At 41.4% G+C, this 18,365-nt stretch overlaps 1 protein-coding gene across 1 annotated transcript in view; it reads left to right on the top strand.

Annotated features, from left to right (window-relative positions):
- ulk2 (unc-51 like autophagy activating kinase 2) overlaps positions 1-18,365 on the top strand; it is a 56,874-nt gene that overhangs the window by 36,111 nt on the left and 2,398 nt on the right. The window contains exons 14-26 of the mRNA XM_088011431.1: positions 3,165-3,222; positions 6,278-6,427; positions 7,781-7,926; positions 8,008-8,088; positions 11,312-11,589; positions 11,887-12,065; positions 12,284-12,393; positions 13,261-13,386; positions 13,488-13,729; positions 14,659-14,837; positions 14,918-15,036; positions 15,186-15,343; positions 15,427-15,562. Coding sequence (XP_087867557.1) covers positions 3,165-3,222; positions 6,278-6,427; positions 7,781-7,926; positions 8,008-8,088; positions 11,312-11,589; positions 11,887-12,065; positions 12,284-12,393; positions 13,261-13,386; positions 13,488-13,729; positions 14,659-14,837; positions 14,918-15,036; positions 15,186-15,343; positions 15,427-15,562 — 1,962 coding nt within the window. The remainder of the gene's footprint in view (positions 1-3,164; positions 3,223-6,277; positions 6,428-7,780; positions 7,927-8,007; positions 8,089-11,311; positions 11,590-11,886; positions 12,066-12,283; positions 12,394-13,260; positions 13,387-13,487; positions 13,730-14,658; positions 14,838-14,917; positions 15,037-15,185; positions 15,344-15,426; positions 15,563-18,365) is intronic.

Below are 18,365 nucleotides of genomic sequence, written 5' to 3'. Positions count from 1 at the left end.
GTCGTCTGACGGGCCAGACGGCAATGAAGCATTTTGACGGAGAACCTGCTACAGTGCGAGCAGGTCTCCACAGAGTCATAGGCTGCTTGGGCATGTTTCAGCCCGAGACACATCACGCACGACGGGTGTGTGTCCCCACTTGAAATTTTGTTGCCTCACGGGCAGGTTCGTGCCTGTGGGCTCTTCTCCACGGTACTAGATGACCTGACGGTCTCCATGTTTCGGGGAGATGGGATGGCCGTAACGCTACTAAAAGAAAAAGAGCTGGCGACAGCTAAGCTAACCAGTTATGGTTAGACTATGGAGGGGGAAGCGTTGCGGCTTCCCAGTAGGTAGCTTACGGTGGGAGTATTGCTACTCTGAACGAACAACCTTACGGTGAGTCGGCTTTTTTTTTTTTTTTTTTTTGGGGTATTTCTACCAGAGAGAAGCTACTCGCTGTGATACCGAACAGATATCCCAAAACCAAGCGCCCAGCGACCGAGCTTGCGCACGCCTCTGTGGACAGTTTAGCTTGGCTCAGAATAGAGTCAGTAGATACGAGAGCTGGTTGGAACTTCTGCTCGTTGCGAGAGAAGAGGTTTTTGAATAAGATGTCTGCTCAGCGTCAGCCCTATTTATAGGGGGAGGGTGCCTGCCCTCTCTGACGCTGACAGGCTTATCTCCAGCCAATCCTGGCTGGCGTAATGTAATAGGAGCTTCTGATGAGGTTACGCCAGGGGTGTTCCCATTGTGAGACACGAAACGAATGCTATGAAAGAGAACTGCCTGTTTGTATGACTCAGATGTGGTTTTACTTTCAACATCAACTTCACAGAAAATTGAGATATTATTGTTTTGGACTATGTTATGCTTTATAGGGTGTCCGTGCATATTAAAACAATGTTAAATTAATCCAAAAAAACCCCAATCAGATAAGTTCCCAATCAGATAAGTTGGTCATAAATACAGTACAGACCAAAAGTTTGGACACACCTTTTCATTCATAGAGTTTCCTTTATTTTCATGATTATTGACATTGTAGATTCACACTGAATGCATCAAAACTATGAATTAACATGTGGAAATATGTACTAAACAAAAAAGTGTAAAACAACTGAAAATACGCCTTATATTCTAGTTTCTTCAAAGTAGCAACCTTTTGTTGTGATTACTGCTTTGCACACACTCTGCATTCTCTTGATGAGTTTCAAGAGGTAGTCACCTGAAATGGTTTTCACTTCACAGGAGTGCCCTGTCAGGTTAATAAGTGGGATTTCTTGCCTTATAAATGGAGTTGGGACCATCAGTTGTGTTGTGCAGAAGTCAGGTGGATACACAGCTGATAGTCCTACTGAATAGAGTGTTGGAATTTGTATTATGGCAAGACAAAAGCAGCTAAGTAAAGAAAAATGAGTGGCCATCATTACTTTAAGAAATGAAAGTCAGTCCGAAAAATTGGGAAAACTTTGAAAGTGTCCCCAAGTGCAGTCGCAAAAACCATCAAGCGCTACAGAGAAACTGGCTCACATGAGGACCGCCCCAGGAAAGGAAGACCAAGAGTCACCTCTGCAGTGGAGGATAAGTTCATCCGAGTCACCAGCCTCAGAAATCGCAGGTTAACAGCAGCTCAGATTAGAGACCAGGTCAATGCCACACAGAGTTCTAGCAGCAGACAAATCTCTGCAACAACTGTTAAGAGGAGACTGTGTGAATCAGACCTTCATGGTAGAATAGCTGCTAGGAAACCACTGCTAAGGACAGGCAACAAGCAGAAGAGTCTTGTTTGGGCTAAAGAACACAAGGAATGGACATTAGACCAGTGGAAATCTGTGCTTTGGTCTAATGAGTCCAAATTTGTGATCTTTGGTTCCAACCACCGTGTCTTTGTGCGACACAGAAAAGGTGAACAGGCTCTACATGCCTGGTTCCCACCGTGAAACATGGAGGAGGTGTGATGGTGTGGGGGTGCTTTGCTGGTGACACTGTTGGGGATTTATTCAAAATTGAAGGCATGCTGAACCAGCATGGCTACCACAGCATTTTGCAGTGGCATGCTATTCCATCTGGTTTGCGTTTAGTTGGACCATCATTTATTTTTCAACAGGACAATGACTCCAAACACACCTCCAGGCTGTATAAGAGCACCCCATCACTCTCCTTCTTGGAGAGTGAAGGCAAAAGGGCCAACAAGTGCTAAGCATCTCTGGGAACTCCTTCAAGACTGTTTGAAGACCATTTCAGATGACTACCTCTTGAAGCTCATCAAGAGAATGCCAAAGTGTGCTAAGCAGTAATCAAAGCAAAAGGTGGCTACTTTGAAGAACCTAGAATATAAGGCTTATTTTCAGTTGTTTCACACATTTTTGTTAAGTATATAATTCCACATGTGTTAATTTATAGTTTTGATGCCTTCAGTGTGAATCTACAATGTCAATAATCATGAAAATAAAGGAAACTCATTGAATGAGTAGGTGTGTCCAAACTTTTGGTCTGTACTGTATGTCAATCACAGGTCTTGTGTTTTGTCGTGGCAGAACAATTTGATCTGTATGTTCTTGTATGTGTGTATTTTTGTTTTTTCTTTTTCTTGCTGGTGTCAAGTGTAGACAATGTCATATGACTTGAGGCAACTGACGTTACCGGTAACTAGCTGCTAATATACCCTTGCTAGCTTGCTTTTTGTTTTCGTTGATGAGTGCAGATTTTTTGCCAGTTGGCCGAAAGTTAGATTTTGACACATGATGTATGTAATTCTGTATGTATTTTACAAGCTAATGTAATATATATTTACCTAGAACAGAATCTCAAGACAGCAGATGCTCACAGAGGACACTAATGATAATGCCCAAAGTGCTAAAGGTTACAGAGTGACAGATGAGGAGAGAGAAGAAGAAAATAGACGTAATGTAGTCGTCACAATATTTGCCATTATTATCACCATTTTGCTAATATTATGCAATCTTAAGTGAAGTGTACCGCTGCATAGCATCTACTCTTAAGTAACTCACACACATTAACACTGGTTCATCCAGTCAGCAAACAATGAAGAGTGCTCCAAAGTAGAGCAGGAGCATGGTGTTGGCAGTGAATTTAAAGATCTAGTTTATGTTCTCCTCTTTGTCCTCATTAAATGCTGCAGACTTCTGACTTCTATACTCAACTGTTTTTGTCTTCCCCCATAGATGACCACCCAGTAGGAGCCGGTCACCGACCGTCCAATGACTTTCTTATGTGTGCAGGGTGAGTATGAGACTTTAGCACATTACACAAGACTTATGTTCATTTGTTTTAGCATAACAGTTTATTTTAACCAAAAGCTTTTATGAGGATGGTAAAAAAAAATTCTAATCTGTTTTCCTGAATGTGTCATTTTATTTCAGATTAGAAATATGCTTAGTTTACGTTCATATTTTTACCACTTCATGTTACTTTCAGACTTCTAATTGTTTGAATTTCCATGTGTTTTAGATGTCAGGCTGATTTTAATGACTGAGGTGTTTTGTTTTTTTGTTTTTTAATTTGTGTTTGGAATTGATCTTAAACATTCAGCATGCATAATAAAAAAATAATGCTGGATGTTGAAGTTCAAATCCTCCTGAGATTATGTTCAGATCTTTAAAAACAGGAAACGTTTATAATTTGCAATTATTAAACAGCCAGAGAACAAACCAGGATGTCGTGATGCTGCATATTTTGCGTTATGCATCACACACGTAAAGGCATTTCTTGGTGTCATTAGTGTTGCATGGTGTAATGCCACCAGATTTCATTTGCGTTCAACCTTCAGTTCACATCCATGTAATGTTGTTATTGTAATATTTCTGGGTCAACCAGTCTGTCTTTGTTTTTCAATCACGTCATCCCAAGAAAAATGGCCTCCTTCCAGCCTGGGATGATGTCTCATGCATGCCGCTGGTGAATGCGCATGTTAATATCTGCATGATGAGTCAGACACAAATCAGACACGGAGCCAAAAAACTAAGTGGTGATATGCTAAAAACACCACCACTCAACCAACTACCCAACCACCGGAGAACTGCATGAATAAAAATGGCTTCACACACCTACCAGATCATCCTGTGCATCTGCAAACAGTGACTGTTCCTCTAATGTCTGGATGTTAGTCTGACACACCAGTTTTTCATTAGAATAGATGCAGTTGGTCATATATATATATATATATATATATATATATATATATATATATATATATATATATATATATATATATATATATATATATATATATATATATAAACAGTTTTGACTTAATTACTGCTCTCAATGTGTTCTTTAATCTAACGGCAAATCACTTAATTAATATGTTACAAAATTGACTATTTCAATAATTGATTAATTATGATTGTTCTAATAATTTCAGCCCTAATCTAGATACCTTTTTAGCGCCTCCGATGGGTGCAGCCCCAGACACAGGTCTTCTGAATGTGTTGCGCTGGATGGTAAAATGTTGTCCAGCTTCTCAGTGCTGAAGGACAGCATCCTAACAATATGATCCCACCACTATCGTGTTTCATGATGGGGATGCTGTGTTCAGGGTGATGTTCAGGGTGTTCATTTTTTTTCTCCACTGTGTGTGCGTGTGTGTGCGTTTGCGTGTGAGTTTGCGCGCGCGTGTGTGTGTAGGCTAATTCTGACCAGAACATCACCTCCAGCTCGTCTGAAGTGTTTCCATACATCACTTGTCGTTGGCGCTAAAGAGGATTTCGACTGCCACTGTTAATATATAAACCAGTTCTGTGGAGTGCACTGCTGGCCGCGGAGCGGAGCAGATTGGATGGAGACCATCTGCTTTACTCAGTTCTGCTGTCTAATAATGTTATGAATGTAACGTTGATGGAAACTTTGCTGTAGAGTATTAGTAAACAGAGGAAATCTGAGACCTCCACATAGCGGCTGAGGAATCTGTTTAATTGGGGATTTATGAAAACGACTGGTTGTAATAATAGTTTTAGGGATATGAAAAGGAATCCAGAGCTAAGCCTGTCGCAATAAGCTTTTAATCAATTAATCACATAATGAATTTAAATGAGCTGTGTAATTTCCATTCTGATTATTTTTGAAGGGCAATTTTGGTTAAAGGCATCATCATCCATTTTATTTCTGGTTTCAGTTGTTTTTTATTTATTGTTTTTGCTTGTTTTGTTTTGGATATTTAAAATATCTTCCAGTTCCAGTGTTCTGTACAAGTTTAAAGTTTTAGTCTTTCAGGGGGATAACTAGCATGTTTATTATGCTAGATTATTACTCTACTCTGTATTTGGCTCATTGACATGCAACAAGCCATGTTCTATAGGGTTTGGGATTAGAGGTGGGGGGTGGGTGGTTTCCTAAGGGCAAAGAGAAGTGACAAGGTTCTGTAGCTCAGTTGGATCCCAGCCCTTTCTGCTGGTCTGCTTGGTTAACAGGTAGATGACTGGTAGCTTCTTCTTGTTTCACTTTCTATAGACAGATTTACACATTTTTTCCTTCCTCTCTTCAGCATGCAGCTGCCCCCTCCCTCACTGGGATCAATAAAGTTAGTAGACGTCTGATTGTTATTGGAGTGTGAAGGAGGAGGAGGAAAAGCAGGATGGGACATGGTGATGTTTAGATCTTAGATCTAGATCTGAGATCTAAACTCCTGCTCACATGACTAGTCATGTGAGCAGGAGGAGGGTGAGGAGCAGGAGGCTGCTCCCTCAGTGATTTTTTTGTCTGGACTTGTCCTCTCCTCACATGTCTGGCTTTCTAAGACCTAAGACCCTCCTAGCGTTTCCACTGTGCTGTTTCCCTCTAGTCTATTCTGCTCCTCCTGCCATGGCCCTTCTTCTACATGCAGACAGAATTCTATCGGGTCACTCGGTCATGGCAAACGTTCTGAACATTCTGCCTCCTCTGGAATAACAAAAAATGTAAAGGAACTGTGCCCTTATGCACTTCCCCTCCCGTGTTTGATAACACTGAGCCCCGCTGCAACACGTGCCTCTAGCACCGCCTTCAGCAGGATGTGCTCCAGGCTCATTGGTTGTTTAGCCTTGTTTACAGGGAAGTCCAGTCATGTTTTTGTTCTCCAAGTGTTGAAGTTTTTCAGCCTTTTTCCAGGCTGCTCAAACAAAGAGCTGTGAGCGGAGAAACAGAGTTCAGCAGACTGGACTCGTCTCCCATCAGCTGTGGTTTTCTAACTGACTTCTCTTATTATGGGTCTGGATGGCCCTGAGAACGTTCTTCCTATGTGGAATCAGCAGCCTAATCCTGGATGTCTGGTCTCAGTGTCTTCTCTGCTGTCCCCACCCAGGCAGCCTCAGCCCACCCCAGGACAGACCATCATGCTGTCACCGCGGGCAGAGACCACGCCTATTCCTGTCCCCACCCAGGTGCGGAACTACCAGCGGATCAAGCAGAACCTGTCCAGCAGCCCGAGTCCCACTCTCTACAGCTCTCCCAGGTAAGCTGTGCCTGCTGTGGGAGGAGTGGGTTACATGAACATGGATTAACCACATCCATGTTCATAGCAGATAATGAAAACACAGACTATTGTTGCATCAGTTCACTGAAATGGCATCAACTCGATGCCTGCTACCATGGCTGGTATTATTATGGGACTAAATACAGGTAGAGATGGCTAAAGGGTAGCACCTGATTTTTAATGGATGACATTATTTTTACTGTCAACACTGAAAGGTTTATTGAAGGTAAAACTATGTTTTGGTAGCTGGTTTAATTATTAGATCTCTTCTGTTCGTCAGTCTGAAGACTGGAGTCTCGTGTTTCTATGAGGGTTTGATCCTGAAGAATAGCTTCTGGTCTCCAGCTGTGTGTTTTTAATTAGGGGTACACTCATATAAAAATTTCGGCTGATATTTATTGATATTACGTTATATTTCACTTCCCTTTGACCACAAAAAACAGCCACATTTCTAACTTCACCGTTGCTTTTCTATTTCAGTTAGACTCCCACAATCCTTTTCTGCTTCGCTGTCACATGATCAAACACATACCACATGACCACTCTTCTTCCCTCCCCACCTAAAAACAAACAGCAACAAGATGGAAATAAATATTAGTTCTTAATACTTGCCCAGTTTTATTTATCAGTCTGATACTGATGTTAGTGCCAATATATTTTGCATCCATAGCTTTAGCAGCTGATTATTAGTTTAAGATAAACTAATAATCAGTTTATTTAAGATGAATTATTTAGCAAGATCTCTGAGCTTTTTGAAAGTGTACTTTTACTACACTGTTGGTGCTGGAAATGTATGGAGTAATGAATTGTAAACAGTTATGAATTTAGGACTTTTCAGATACTGGAGAGCAGAAGATGGTCTCGGATTCAATCAATTCTGTGTCTAAAAGGCAGTAAGTCTAGCATTATTACCCTAGCTGTAGATAAACATCTGATGATAGAAGTTACTTTTTCAATTAGCTAACCAAATCCATCTAAACAGAAAATATTCTTGAACTTCTTGAATAGTTCAGTACTCAGTACTCCTAGATTTGTTTGTTACAGAGAGTGGTGCTGACTTTAGTTTGGAAAGAAGTGATTTACACATTTTCTTGTGACCTGCTTCTGTCTCTAGCTTATGCTATAATAAATTTGATTCGTTATAGATCTTTGATTAACACATCAATGATTGTGCCGTTTGAGCAACAGGAAGAAGGAATACTGTTGACAACCATACATGGATGTAAATACTTTTGAAAGCTACTAAAGATGAAGCAAAAGCCTTGTACTTTTTAAGTAACCCTGAAAGTTGATTTGTTCTCTTATTGCTGGATGTTTGTTTGGGTTCTCCAGGTCAGGAACAGTAAGGCGCTCCAACACAAGTCCTATGGGCTTTCCAAAGGTGGGCTCGGGGTGTCCCAGTTCAGCGGACACCCCTCAGACGGCAGGCCGGCGCCTCTCTACTGGGAGTTCTCGGCCTTACTCCCCTTCACCTCTAGGTAGGTCCTGACTCTGGTCATGTGGGCTTAAAGACAGGCACACAGAAAATCCAGCTATTCTGCTACTGTGTGTGTTTGCAGTGGGTACCATCCCTGAACAGCTCGGCCACTGCTGCTGCCACTTGCAGAACCAGGAGCCTCGCAGCCGCAGCTCTTCAGGAGGTCCGTGTGTGTTCCTGCACTCTGACACATTAGATATTCAAACCTTCCAACCACAGTTTAAAATCCTGCAGTTGAGCTGGAATTATTTTCACAGCAGTCAGAGGTTTTGGTCTGACTATACACGACATATGAATAGTATAGCTGTTCTATCAGTTGTCACAGTGACTTGTTTTTCATCATGTTGTCTCCAGTGCTAGAGTCAAACAAACTTGGTCGTCTCAGTGTTTGGAGAGTCGCGACCGACTGACCTGTTATGTGTTCCTGCTGCTGACTGGATAGAAGCATTGCAAATCAATCACTCATTTGTAAAGCTGAGTAACACTTGCAACTAGAGATGTGCCGATCAGGTTTTTTCCTACCGATACCAATCACCCATGAGGGCCGATCACCGATACCGATCACATAATTATTATTTTTTTATTTTTTTATCATAAACACTACCGGTTACATTATGTGGAAAAAGGAACCATGAATTCACTTTAATTTAGACAAAAACTTGTTTTTAATAACTTTTTCCAAGAAGAAAACTAAACAAAACAGGCATTGTGCAAATTGTACTGCTATTGATAATAGCAGTACAATTTGCTATTGTACTGCTATACAATAGCAGTACAATCCAGAACCAGATAACATAACATCATATGTTATCTTTCACAGACTGATAACATATGAAGGCTCTGAAGAGGCTAAATAATGCAAAGAGCCAAAATAAAACCTCTCAACATTGCCAAGAAGTTCAAGTATAAAACTTAACATTCAAAGGCAAAAACAGGTTCCATTACAATAAACAATCCAGAGTTATTGAATGAAAACTTCCTGATAGCATGGCGGCTAGCTGATTACTGCTAGCTCTGAGTGGCTGTTTCTGACTGAGCAGAGTAATTATGCAGAACGGGGAGGAGGCAGAGGAGATCGATTATTTTTTCAGAGGTTATCTGTCTCATGTTAGGACAACGAAAGTTTTAATACATATGTAAAATGTATTTTTTTAAGTTAGATGCTGCAGCTTTAAGCAGAGGTTCAGTGTGAGAGTCACTACCAAGTGGAGCAGAAGCGAAGCTCCGTTTGTGAAATATTACTACCTGTAGCGTAGCAGCGGTTCAACAGGAGAGCAGAACCAGAGTCTTACACCGCAGCTCGAAGACTTAAATAATTTTCCAGGTTATTTGTTTAGATTTCTGACCGTCATGCTAATCCGGGTGAGTGTTTGTAGCTGTGCGCTGCTTTACCTGCTATCTGATCCTCCGTATGTCTTTTTTACTGCAGTGAGCCTCGATGTAGCCAAACTCTGTCAAGTATGGCATTGTTTTTATGTCGTATTAGCTTCGTTGTGTTGATGCATTTTGACATGCTTCAATTTTCCGCCGCAACACGCAAACTTCCCCATTCACTCAGTGCGTTATAGTTCCACATCGCTTAGGATTTGTTGCTGCGCGTTTGCGCAGTGTGAAGGAAAAAGGAGACCAGCTGCACAGGCAGGCTGGGAAATGAGAAGCAGGTGATCGGTATCGGCAACAAGAGCCAATGATCGCCGATCACCGATCATGCACTTTTTCACGAAAATCGGCCCGATTATGATCGGTGACCGATCGATCGGCACACCTCTACTTGCAACCAATGCTCACCAGGTGTCAGGGGAACGCTTGCTACTCTAACTCCTGACTCGCCACATGGCGGAAGGGGGTCAGGGGAGGCAGTGTGCTTTTTTTCAAAGTGATGAAGTTGTAGGAAAATTCAGGCAGTTGAATTTTCCTGTAGCCCACCTTTGGAAAATTCAACTGTCTGAGAACTGTTTGATCAAAGAAGCCAGTAGTGAAATAGTTTTAGGGAAAATAATGCAGAACTAAAAGAATTGCACAAAAATGTCAAAATTTGCACAGAAACATAAAGATAGAACCTCTGATAATTAGACAGTTTATTAGCAAAATAGTTGATTTAGGGGTGGGTATCACTTTAAAAACTCAACTGATTGGGACCAAAGTAAATGAAGTAGGGATGTTCCGATCAGGTTTTTTGCTGCCGATTCCAGTCACCCATGAGGCCAGTCTCTACCGATCACCGATCTTTGCCGATTGCCTGGATTGACTGTTTATTTTTTGCGTTAGTTATAAATGATACTATGGGATTTGGCAAAATTAAAAAATTATATGGTAATATATTCACCTAATTAATGTAAGCCTGCAGCATACTTGAAGGCACAATACAACAGTTACTCAGTCATAAGAACAACTGAAAAACCTGCAACCAGTTAAACAACATTTAACAGTAAGACTCTCTGGACTCTAAGTTATACATGAGTCAAAATAAGTCTCACAACACTGCCTATAATGTCTAGTAAAAGAGGGAAACATTCATTCAAAGTCAAATGCAAGTTGCATCAAAATAAACAATCCTACGTTACTGAATCAAAACTTCCTAAGAGCATGGCTGATTAATGATGGTTTTCTTAAATTATCTCTCATGTTTGGGCATAGCAAAAGTTTTAATATGTGAAATCCGTGTTGTTGTTGTTGTTTACGTTACATGCTGCGGCTTTAAGCAGTCGTTCCGGGTGGAGCAGAAACAGCCCTCCGTCTGTAAAATATTACTACCAGTAGTGCATAGCGGCGGTCCAACAGCGAGAACAGAACCAGTGTCTTTCACCGCTGGCTCGAAGACTTGAATTATTTTTCGGGTTATTTGTTTATCTTTCTGACCATCATGCTGATCCGGGTGAGTGTTTGTAGTAGTGCGCTGCTTTACCTGCTATCTGTCTCCGGATGTCCTTTTTTCCTGCATTGAGCCTCGATATAGCCAAACTCCATCAAATGCTTGTTTTTTAAATGTCATATTAGATTCATTGTGTTAACGCATTTTGACGTGCTTCACCCCCGAGGTAATTTTCCGCCGCAACGTGCATACTCCCCCATTCATTCTGAGCGTTATAGACAGGATTTGTTGCTGCACGCTTGCAAAGTGTGAAAGAAAGAGGAGATAAGTTGCACACGCAGGCTGAGAAGTGAGATGCAGGTGATCGTTTTGGTGATCCGCAACAAGAGACAGTGATCGGCGATCACCGATCATACACTTTTTCATGGAAATCTGCCAATTATGATCAGTGGCCGATCAATCAGCACACCTCTAAAATGAAGCATAGGTGTGAAAACGCCCTGAATGCAACTACATATTTATTGATTCCTCCCTCAGCCACATACACCTGACCTGGTCTCTCTGCCTTCTGCAGGTTCTCCGGTTCCCTCCTCTCAGCTCCTAGGAGCACGTCTCCAAAGCGCCCCGACGCTGACCGACTTCTACCAGACCAGGCAGAAGCTCCATAAGCAGCTGTCTGACCCCGTGCAGCCTTCCTCTTGCTCCTCCTCATCCTCTTGCAGTCATTCCCCCCAGCTTTGCCGCCCAGCCAATCTTGGCTCTTCCCCCACCAAATTGTTGGGGTCTTCACCACGCACATCTGACTGGCTTCAAAAGTCCCCATTGCCCACCATCATTGGTTCCCCCACCAAGGTGAGAGCAGTTACCTGCTGGATAACATCAGCTTCACATGTAAATATCTGCTGATATTTACTTGCTAAATTAAGGAAATAGGGGCTGAGTTATCAGTGCAGCCCTATTTGCCAGTCTGTACTGTACATACTCAGTATGAACCACCCCATTTTGTGTTGGATAAATATGAAGTCTTTCTCCAAACTTTTTTTTAAAACATTCATTTTTTAATCTCTATGTTTTAATCATCCTATTAAGTAATTTTGATCCATGAACAAAATTACTTAATAAATTAGTTTTTCCCCATTTTGTGTTCAGACAATTTCTGCACCATTCAAGATCCCCAAAACGCAGGCATCCTGTAACCTGATGGCGCTGGCAGACAGTCCGCTTCCTAGCAGGATACTGGCAGACTGTCAAGATGTCTGCATCCACCACTGCAGCCCATACCTGACAGGGCGGGCGGCACCCCCAGAGGCCAGCAGAACCTTCGGCAGGTAGATGACCCCTGGATTTAGTGCACTAACTGTTCTTCTGTGGCCTACATGACAGCATACAGAAGCTCCTGAATCTATTTGTTGATTTGTTCCAATCTGTTGTTTATTTAGATTGACATCATTCTAGCAGACATGTGACAAGCAGACTTGTGTAATCTTTACAGCCCCTGTTTAATGTTATTACATTTCATCAGTATGTCAACTCTGTTTCCTCATAGGTCTGTCAGTACAGGTCGACTGTCTGATCAACCAATCAGGATCACTCTGGGTGGACAGGCCTACCAGGGCAGCACTGACAGCCTGAACACTGAGCGACCCATGGACACAGGTACACAGGCACAGCATGCTCTCCACACTACTTACCTTTCACTTTACCTGAAAGCAAACAATTCATACAGATTTAAAATCTGATAATGACCATTGTCCTTTACTCTGAAACCCTCAAAATAAAATCTAGTTCAGCAGACTACCACTTAGTTAGCTAATAGAGTCCCAATGTGTGTCAGTAGTTGTGTTTCCATCAAGGTTTTTTATGCACATTTGGAAGTATCGCCTTAGAAAAGGTTTATGGAAATTTGAAATAGCCTCAATTTTGCAAGAAAGCTTTTACATTCACTAAGAGTTGATGTGCTAAGAGATGTGATGAACCTCTTGTGTTGGAGGTTTGGACTTTGAAACTTTCAGAGGGGAGGACTTTTACCTAGAGTGACCTGTGAGAGGGACTCCAGGTTGGTTTGGGAGTGGTGGAATAGTTCCATCCACTGGTGGCTCTGTGCCTTACTACAGCCATGAAACCTCCAGCTCAGAGAGAGAACTCTCCATTTTTCTAAGATGTTTGGTCCTTTCTATTTTTCAACCTCTGCCTCTAGTTAATCCCAGCGTTGTGTAGTGTCAATATATGACAAAATCACACTCTGTGTTGCCTGTTTAATTCACACCAAACCAATAGCTGGAAAACTGCCTAATTCACATTCCCCCTGCCCCCTTTTTTTTTTCTTCATCATTTCAAAAGTTTGATTTGCATGATTGCTGGCTGGAAAGAGCTATGGCATCTCAGTATAAATGCAGCTGTTCTCTGGGTACCTCAGAGATAACATTGTTTAAAAATAAGCATCATGGTTTGGACTGTGGATATGTTTGCTAGGCGCTGCCATCATTGTTTGCGAGTAAATTAACTCATTTCCTGTCTCTGCAGCCCCTAGCATGGCTCAAGGAGGATCAGCCAGTCCCCGTACTGTCCTCTTCACCGTGGGCTCACCGCCCAGCAGTAGCACGCCTCCGACCTGCAGCCACCTGGGTGCCAGACCTCGCACCACCTCTGGTGAGACCCCTCCAAGTCCACCCCTCACTCTGCTGAGCTGCAGTCACATATTAATGCAGTGTTCTGCATGTTAATGATACCAGTTCTTACTGTGTTCTCAGTGGGCTCCAGCAGTTCAGCGGGCTCCTTGTGCTCCACCAGCGGTCGGGTATGTGTGGGGTCTCCCCCAGGCATGACCATGGGTTCCTCTCCACCAGGGATTCTAGGTATTGGGCAAGGTGTTCTGGGAGCAGATGGAGGACCCAGCAGCCTGCGCTACATTCCCTATGGGACGTCTCCCCCCAGCATGGAGGGGTTCATCACTTTTGAAGCCCCAGAGCTGCCTGAGGAGACCCTGATGGAGGTGAGGGGATGGGGAATGTGACACATTACTAGATTTTTGGTTCTGTTGACGTATGCTGTTTGCAAAATCTAAATTTGTTTTAAGTTAAAATGTTAAGGGCTGAAACTGATTATTTTAGCAATCGATTATTTTATGAGTTATTCTGAGTAAGTCAGATAAAAAGAATTGACATATTCCGCAGATTTTTCTTTAACTACTTAAGATTTTTAAAACTTGGTATAAAATACGTTTAACAAGTAACACTCAGTTCTTAAACGAGAACTGAGTGTTATTCAGCTTGGGCAGTTTCTTGCTCAAAAGAAAAACTTTTCTTTCTATATAAGAAAAAACATATTTTCTTCCCCAAAATGCAATAACAACATTCCTTTGACGAAAGCTTGTTCATTTATAGCAAAGGATGCATCAGCAGCTAATAATCCTTTTAAAATCAACATGTGAAAAGCTTAGCCCTTTCTGCTTGACTTGACATTAGTACAGAGTAAAGCTGATCTGGTAATTTTAATGGATTAACTGATTGATAATTGGATATCAGATATCAGATGGAATCTAATAGATTTTTTTCTATTATTTTGAACGAGGTAAAGCTAAAACTGGATAAAGCATATTTTCAAAGAAATGTAGTTTTTTTTCTATTTTAAATGCAAAGTGTATGTATTTTTGTACAATCTAATAATTGATTTGAGTGCCCTTGTTTCATCAAATAGTTTTTGTAGGTGTCTGTATTCTCCAGTTAGTGATTAATCAGTTACTGAATTAGTTGAGGATTATTTCATAGATTATTTGAGATTAATCCAATTAATTGTTTCGGCCCTAAAACTTTTTAACAGAAAAATGTGTAAACCGATGGACCAACTTGTGATCACATGTGGTAGCGTTGGAGTTGGTCCTCTGCTGCTGGGTTAAAGCATCATGTTGTTGTCTTGGCTCAGCGGGAGCACACAGACACCCTGATTCACCTTCGGATGATGCTTTCCTTCACTGACTGCATTCTGGAGATGGCGACGCTCCGAGCTGGAGGGGCGGAACTCGGCATGTCTGCTGCCCCCCTGTACCCCCCTCAGGATAGTGTGGTTATGGACCAGATCAGCCAGCTCAGTAAAGAGTGGGGGTAAGTTCCCAGGGTAAAAAACGAAAAAGGTAACGCATGAGTCCTTTTGTTTCATAGTGCAACTGTGCTGCCCCCTGCAGGCAGGTGGAACAGTTGGTGCTATACATGAAGGCAGCTCAGCTCCTTGCTTCCTCTCTCCATATGGCTAAGGCTCAGATCAAATCTGCCAAGCTGAATCCCTCAACTTCTGTCAAACAAGGTGGGAGCATTTCCCTCCTCATCTCTAATAATGTAATTTTATTCCATTTAGAGAGTTAAACTTATCATTAGCACCATATTTGTTGTTTTTCTCTTACTTTACAGCATCATAGTATACAAAAACTAAAGCTCTTTTCCTCATTTTGTTAGTGGTCAAGAGTTTGAATGAGCGCTACAAAAGCTGCATTGCCTTCTGTCGACACCTGACCGACAAACTCAACCACTTCTTCTCTGACAAGCAGCGGTTTGTCGACGAGATCAACAGCGTGACTGCAGAGAAGCTCATCTACAACCACGCCGTGGAGATCGTGAGTTCCACACACCCACATGACTCCATGATCTGAATCGTCACATACAGGTGCAGCCTAATGGTCCATGATGTGTGCATCAGGTTCAATCTGCAGCTCTGGATGAGATGTTTAAACAAACAGAGGACATAGCGTACCGCTACAGCAAGGCTGCCATGTTGCTGGATGGCCTCTCCAAGATCCTGCAGGACCCCGCCGACACTGAGAACGTGCTGAAATGTGAGGAAGCATTGACAGACATTTTGTTCATTACATGGATACGTTTTTATTAGAGATGTGTCGATCAGGTTTTTTCCTCCCGATACCGATACCGATCACCCATGAGGGCCGATCACCGATACCGATCACCGATACCGATCACATAATAATAATTATTATTATTTTTATCATAAACACTACCGGTTACATTATGTGGAAAAAGAAACCATGAATTCACCTTAATTTAGACAAAAACTTGTTTTTAATAACTTTTTCCAAGAAGAAAACTAAACAAAACAGGCATTGTGTAAATTGTACTGCTATTGATAATACTATCTTTAACAGACTGATAACATATGAAGGCTCTGAAGAGGCTAAATAATACAAAGAGTCTAAATAAAACCTCTCAACATTGCCAAAAAAATTCAAGTATAAAACTTAACATTCAAAGGCAAAAACAGGTTCCATTACAATAAACAATCCAGAGTTACTGAATGAAACCTTCCTGATAGCAAGGCGGCTAGCTGATTACTGCTAGCTCTGAGTGGCTGTTTCTGACTGAGCGGAGTAATTATGCAGAACGGGGAGGAGGCAGAGGAGATCGATTATTTTTTTAGAGATTATCTGTCTCATGTTAGGACAGCGAAAGTTTTAATACATATGTAAAATTTATTTTTTTAGGTTAGATGCTGCAGCTTTAAACAGAGATTCGGTGTGAGAGTCACTACCAAGTGGAGCAGAAGCGAAGCTCCGTTTGTGAAATATTACTACCTGTAGCGTAGCAGCGGTTCAACAGGAGAGCAGAACCAGCGTCTTACATCGCAGCTCGAAGACTTAAATAATTTTCCAGGTTATTTGTTTAGATTTCTGACCGTCATGCTAATCCGGGTGAGTGTTTGTAGCTGTGCGCTGCTTTATCTGCTATCCCTGCTATCTGACCTCTTCCGTATGTCTTTTTTACTGCAGTGAACCTCGATGTAGCCAATCTCCGTCAAGTATGGCACTGTTTTTATGTCGTATTAGCTTCGTTGTGTTGATGCATTTTGATGTGCTTCAATTTTCTGTCGCAACACGCAAACTTCCCCATTCACTAGGCGCGTTATAGTTACACATCGCTTAGGATTTGTTGCTGCGCGTTTGCGCAGTGAAGGAAAGAGGAGACCAGCTGTGCAGGCAGGCTGGGAAATGAGATGATCGGTATTGGCAACAAGAGCCAATAATCACCGATCATGCACTTTTTCACGGAAATCGGCCCGATTATGATCGGTGACAGATTGATCGGCACACCTCTATTTTTTATTTATGTTTAACGCTGACACTTTTCCGCAATTATATTCTTCTGTCTCTCATAGATAGATAGGTGGACAGATGTGACAAAAGGAGATGAGTCAGGAATAATACTGATGTTAAACAATAAATACAACACAACAAAGAAGTTTCTAAGTATGTCACTGTACTAATAAGGGCATGACTAGGCTCCATCTTATTCTAAGAACTGTTTTTTGAAGCCTTAAAGAGTATGTAATTTCCTCCATCACATAAATGATCCAGGGCCTCTTGATGGTTATGCATTTCAATGCTGCTGTGAGCAACAGAATTAGCAGATATCCATCACCCTTCCTATCAATTCCTCTGAGTATTTCTCCCATCACTGCCACGAGGGGCATTTTTGGAGCATCTCTTCTGAAAATTACCTTGCAAGCTTCAAAGATCTCCCAGAATACACTTACTTTAGGACAAGACCAGAAGATATGAGTATGGTTTGTGTTTTGTGTCCCAGTTTCTCCAGCATGAACTGGGTTGTGTTGGGCTCATTTTACTAGTTATTACTGGCGTTCTGAAAAACCAGACGATTACTTTCCATTTGAATTCTCTCCATGTATTAGAATTTGTGGCTTATTGCGCTCCAGTACATATTCCTTCCCATGTGTCTCCTCTTATGGGCTCCTGCTGTTCAGTCTCCCATTTCTGCTTTATATTTATGGACAGAAACAGATCATACTTTAATTACTTTTTGGTTTCCCTTTACTCTTTGTATGTCCGTTAAAACTTATTGAAGATTAATCCAGTTGTGTGTCCTCACAAAGCTTCCAAGTCGTAAATATCTATAGAAGTCTGTCTTGGGGACACCAAATTCACTTTTCATCTGCTCAAAGGTTTTGGAATTTTTGTCTTCAATTAATTGATGAATATGAGATGGTCCATTAGACCAGTTTCTCAACCCAGAGGCTAACTTGTTTGGTCAAAAGGTTTTCATAAATCCTGTATTTGATAAAAGTGAGATCTATTTTAATAACTTAAAAACTTGATTGTATTTTGTTCCAGATTTCGTGTGTGTGTGGTTTTTTTGTCATAATTGTCACTTCTAATTTGATTTATTGGCTAGATTCACCTAATCTGATCTGGTGTGAACTTGAAATTCAATCGATCTCTACATCTCTTTCACCTGCCTTAATTATCTATTCATCACTACCAATGAAATTATCCTCTGTTACTACAAATTCTATAGTGCTCTCTGCACTTCAGATTTGGTCACAATTTAGGTCCCATTTTAAATTTGTCTCCCTCTAATAAAATGCCGTTATTAAAAAATCTTATTTTTTCTCACGCGACCACTAACATTGGCTACAGAATTTGGCATGAGAGAGGCATTAGTACAATGAGAGATCTCTACAAAGATGGTCTATTTCTTTGTTTTTCAGAGTTGTCCTCAAAATTCAACCTACCTACTTCTCATCTGTTTCTCTATTAGACATTGTGCTTTTTTGCTGTTCCCAAATAAATCCAGATACCATTTTCTCTAAGTTAACCAAAATAATTTTGC

The sequence above is a fragment of the Poecilia mexicana genome, unplaced genomic scaffold (genome assembly GCF_051168715.1).
Source record: "Poecilia mexicana isolate PSO_F unplaced genomic scaffold, ASM5116871v1 scaffold_13, whole genome shotgun sequence".
Classification (NCBI taxonomy): domain Eukaryota; kingdom Metazoa; phylum Chordata; class Actinopteri; order Cyprinodontiformes; family Poeciliidae; genus Poecilia; species Poecilia mexicana.
This window is presented reverse-complemented; position numbering and strand designations above follow the sequence as displayed.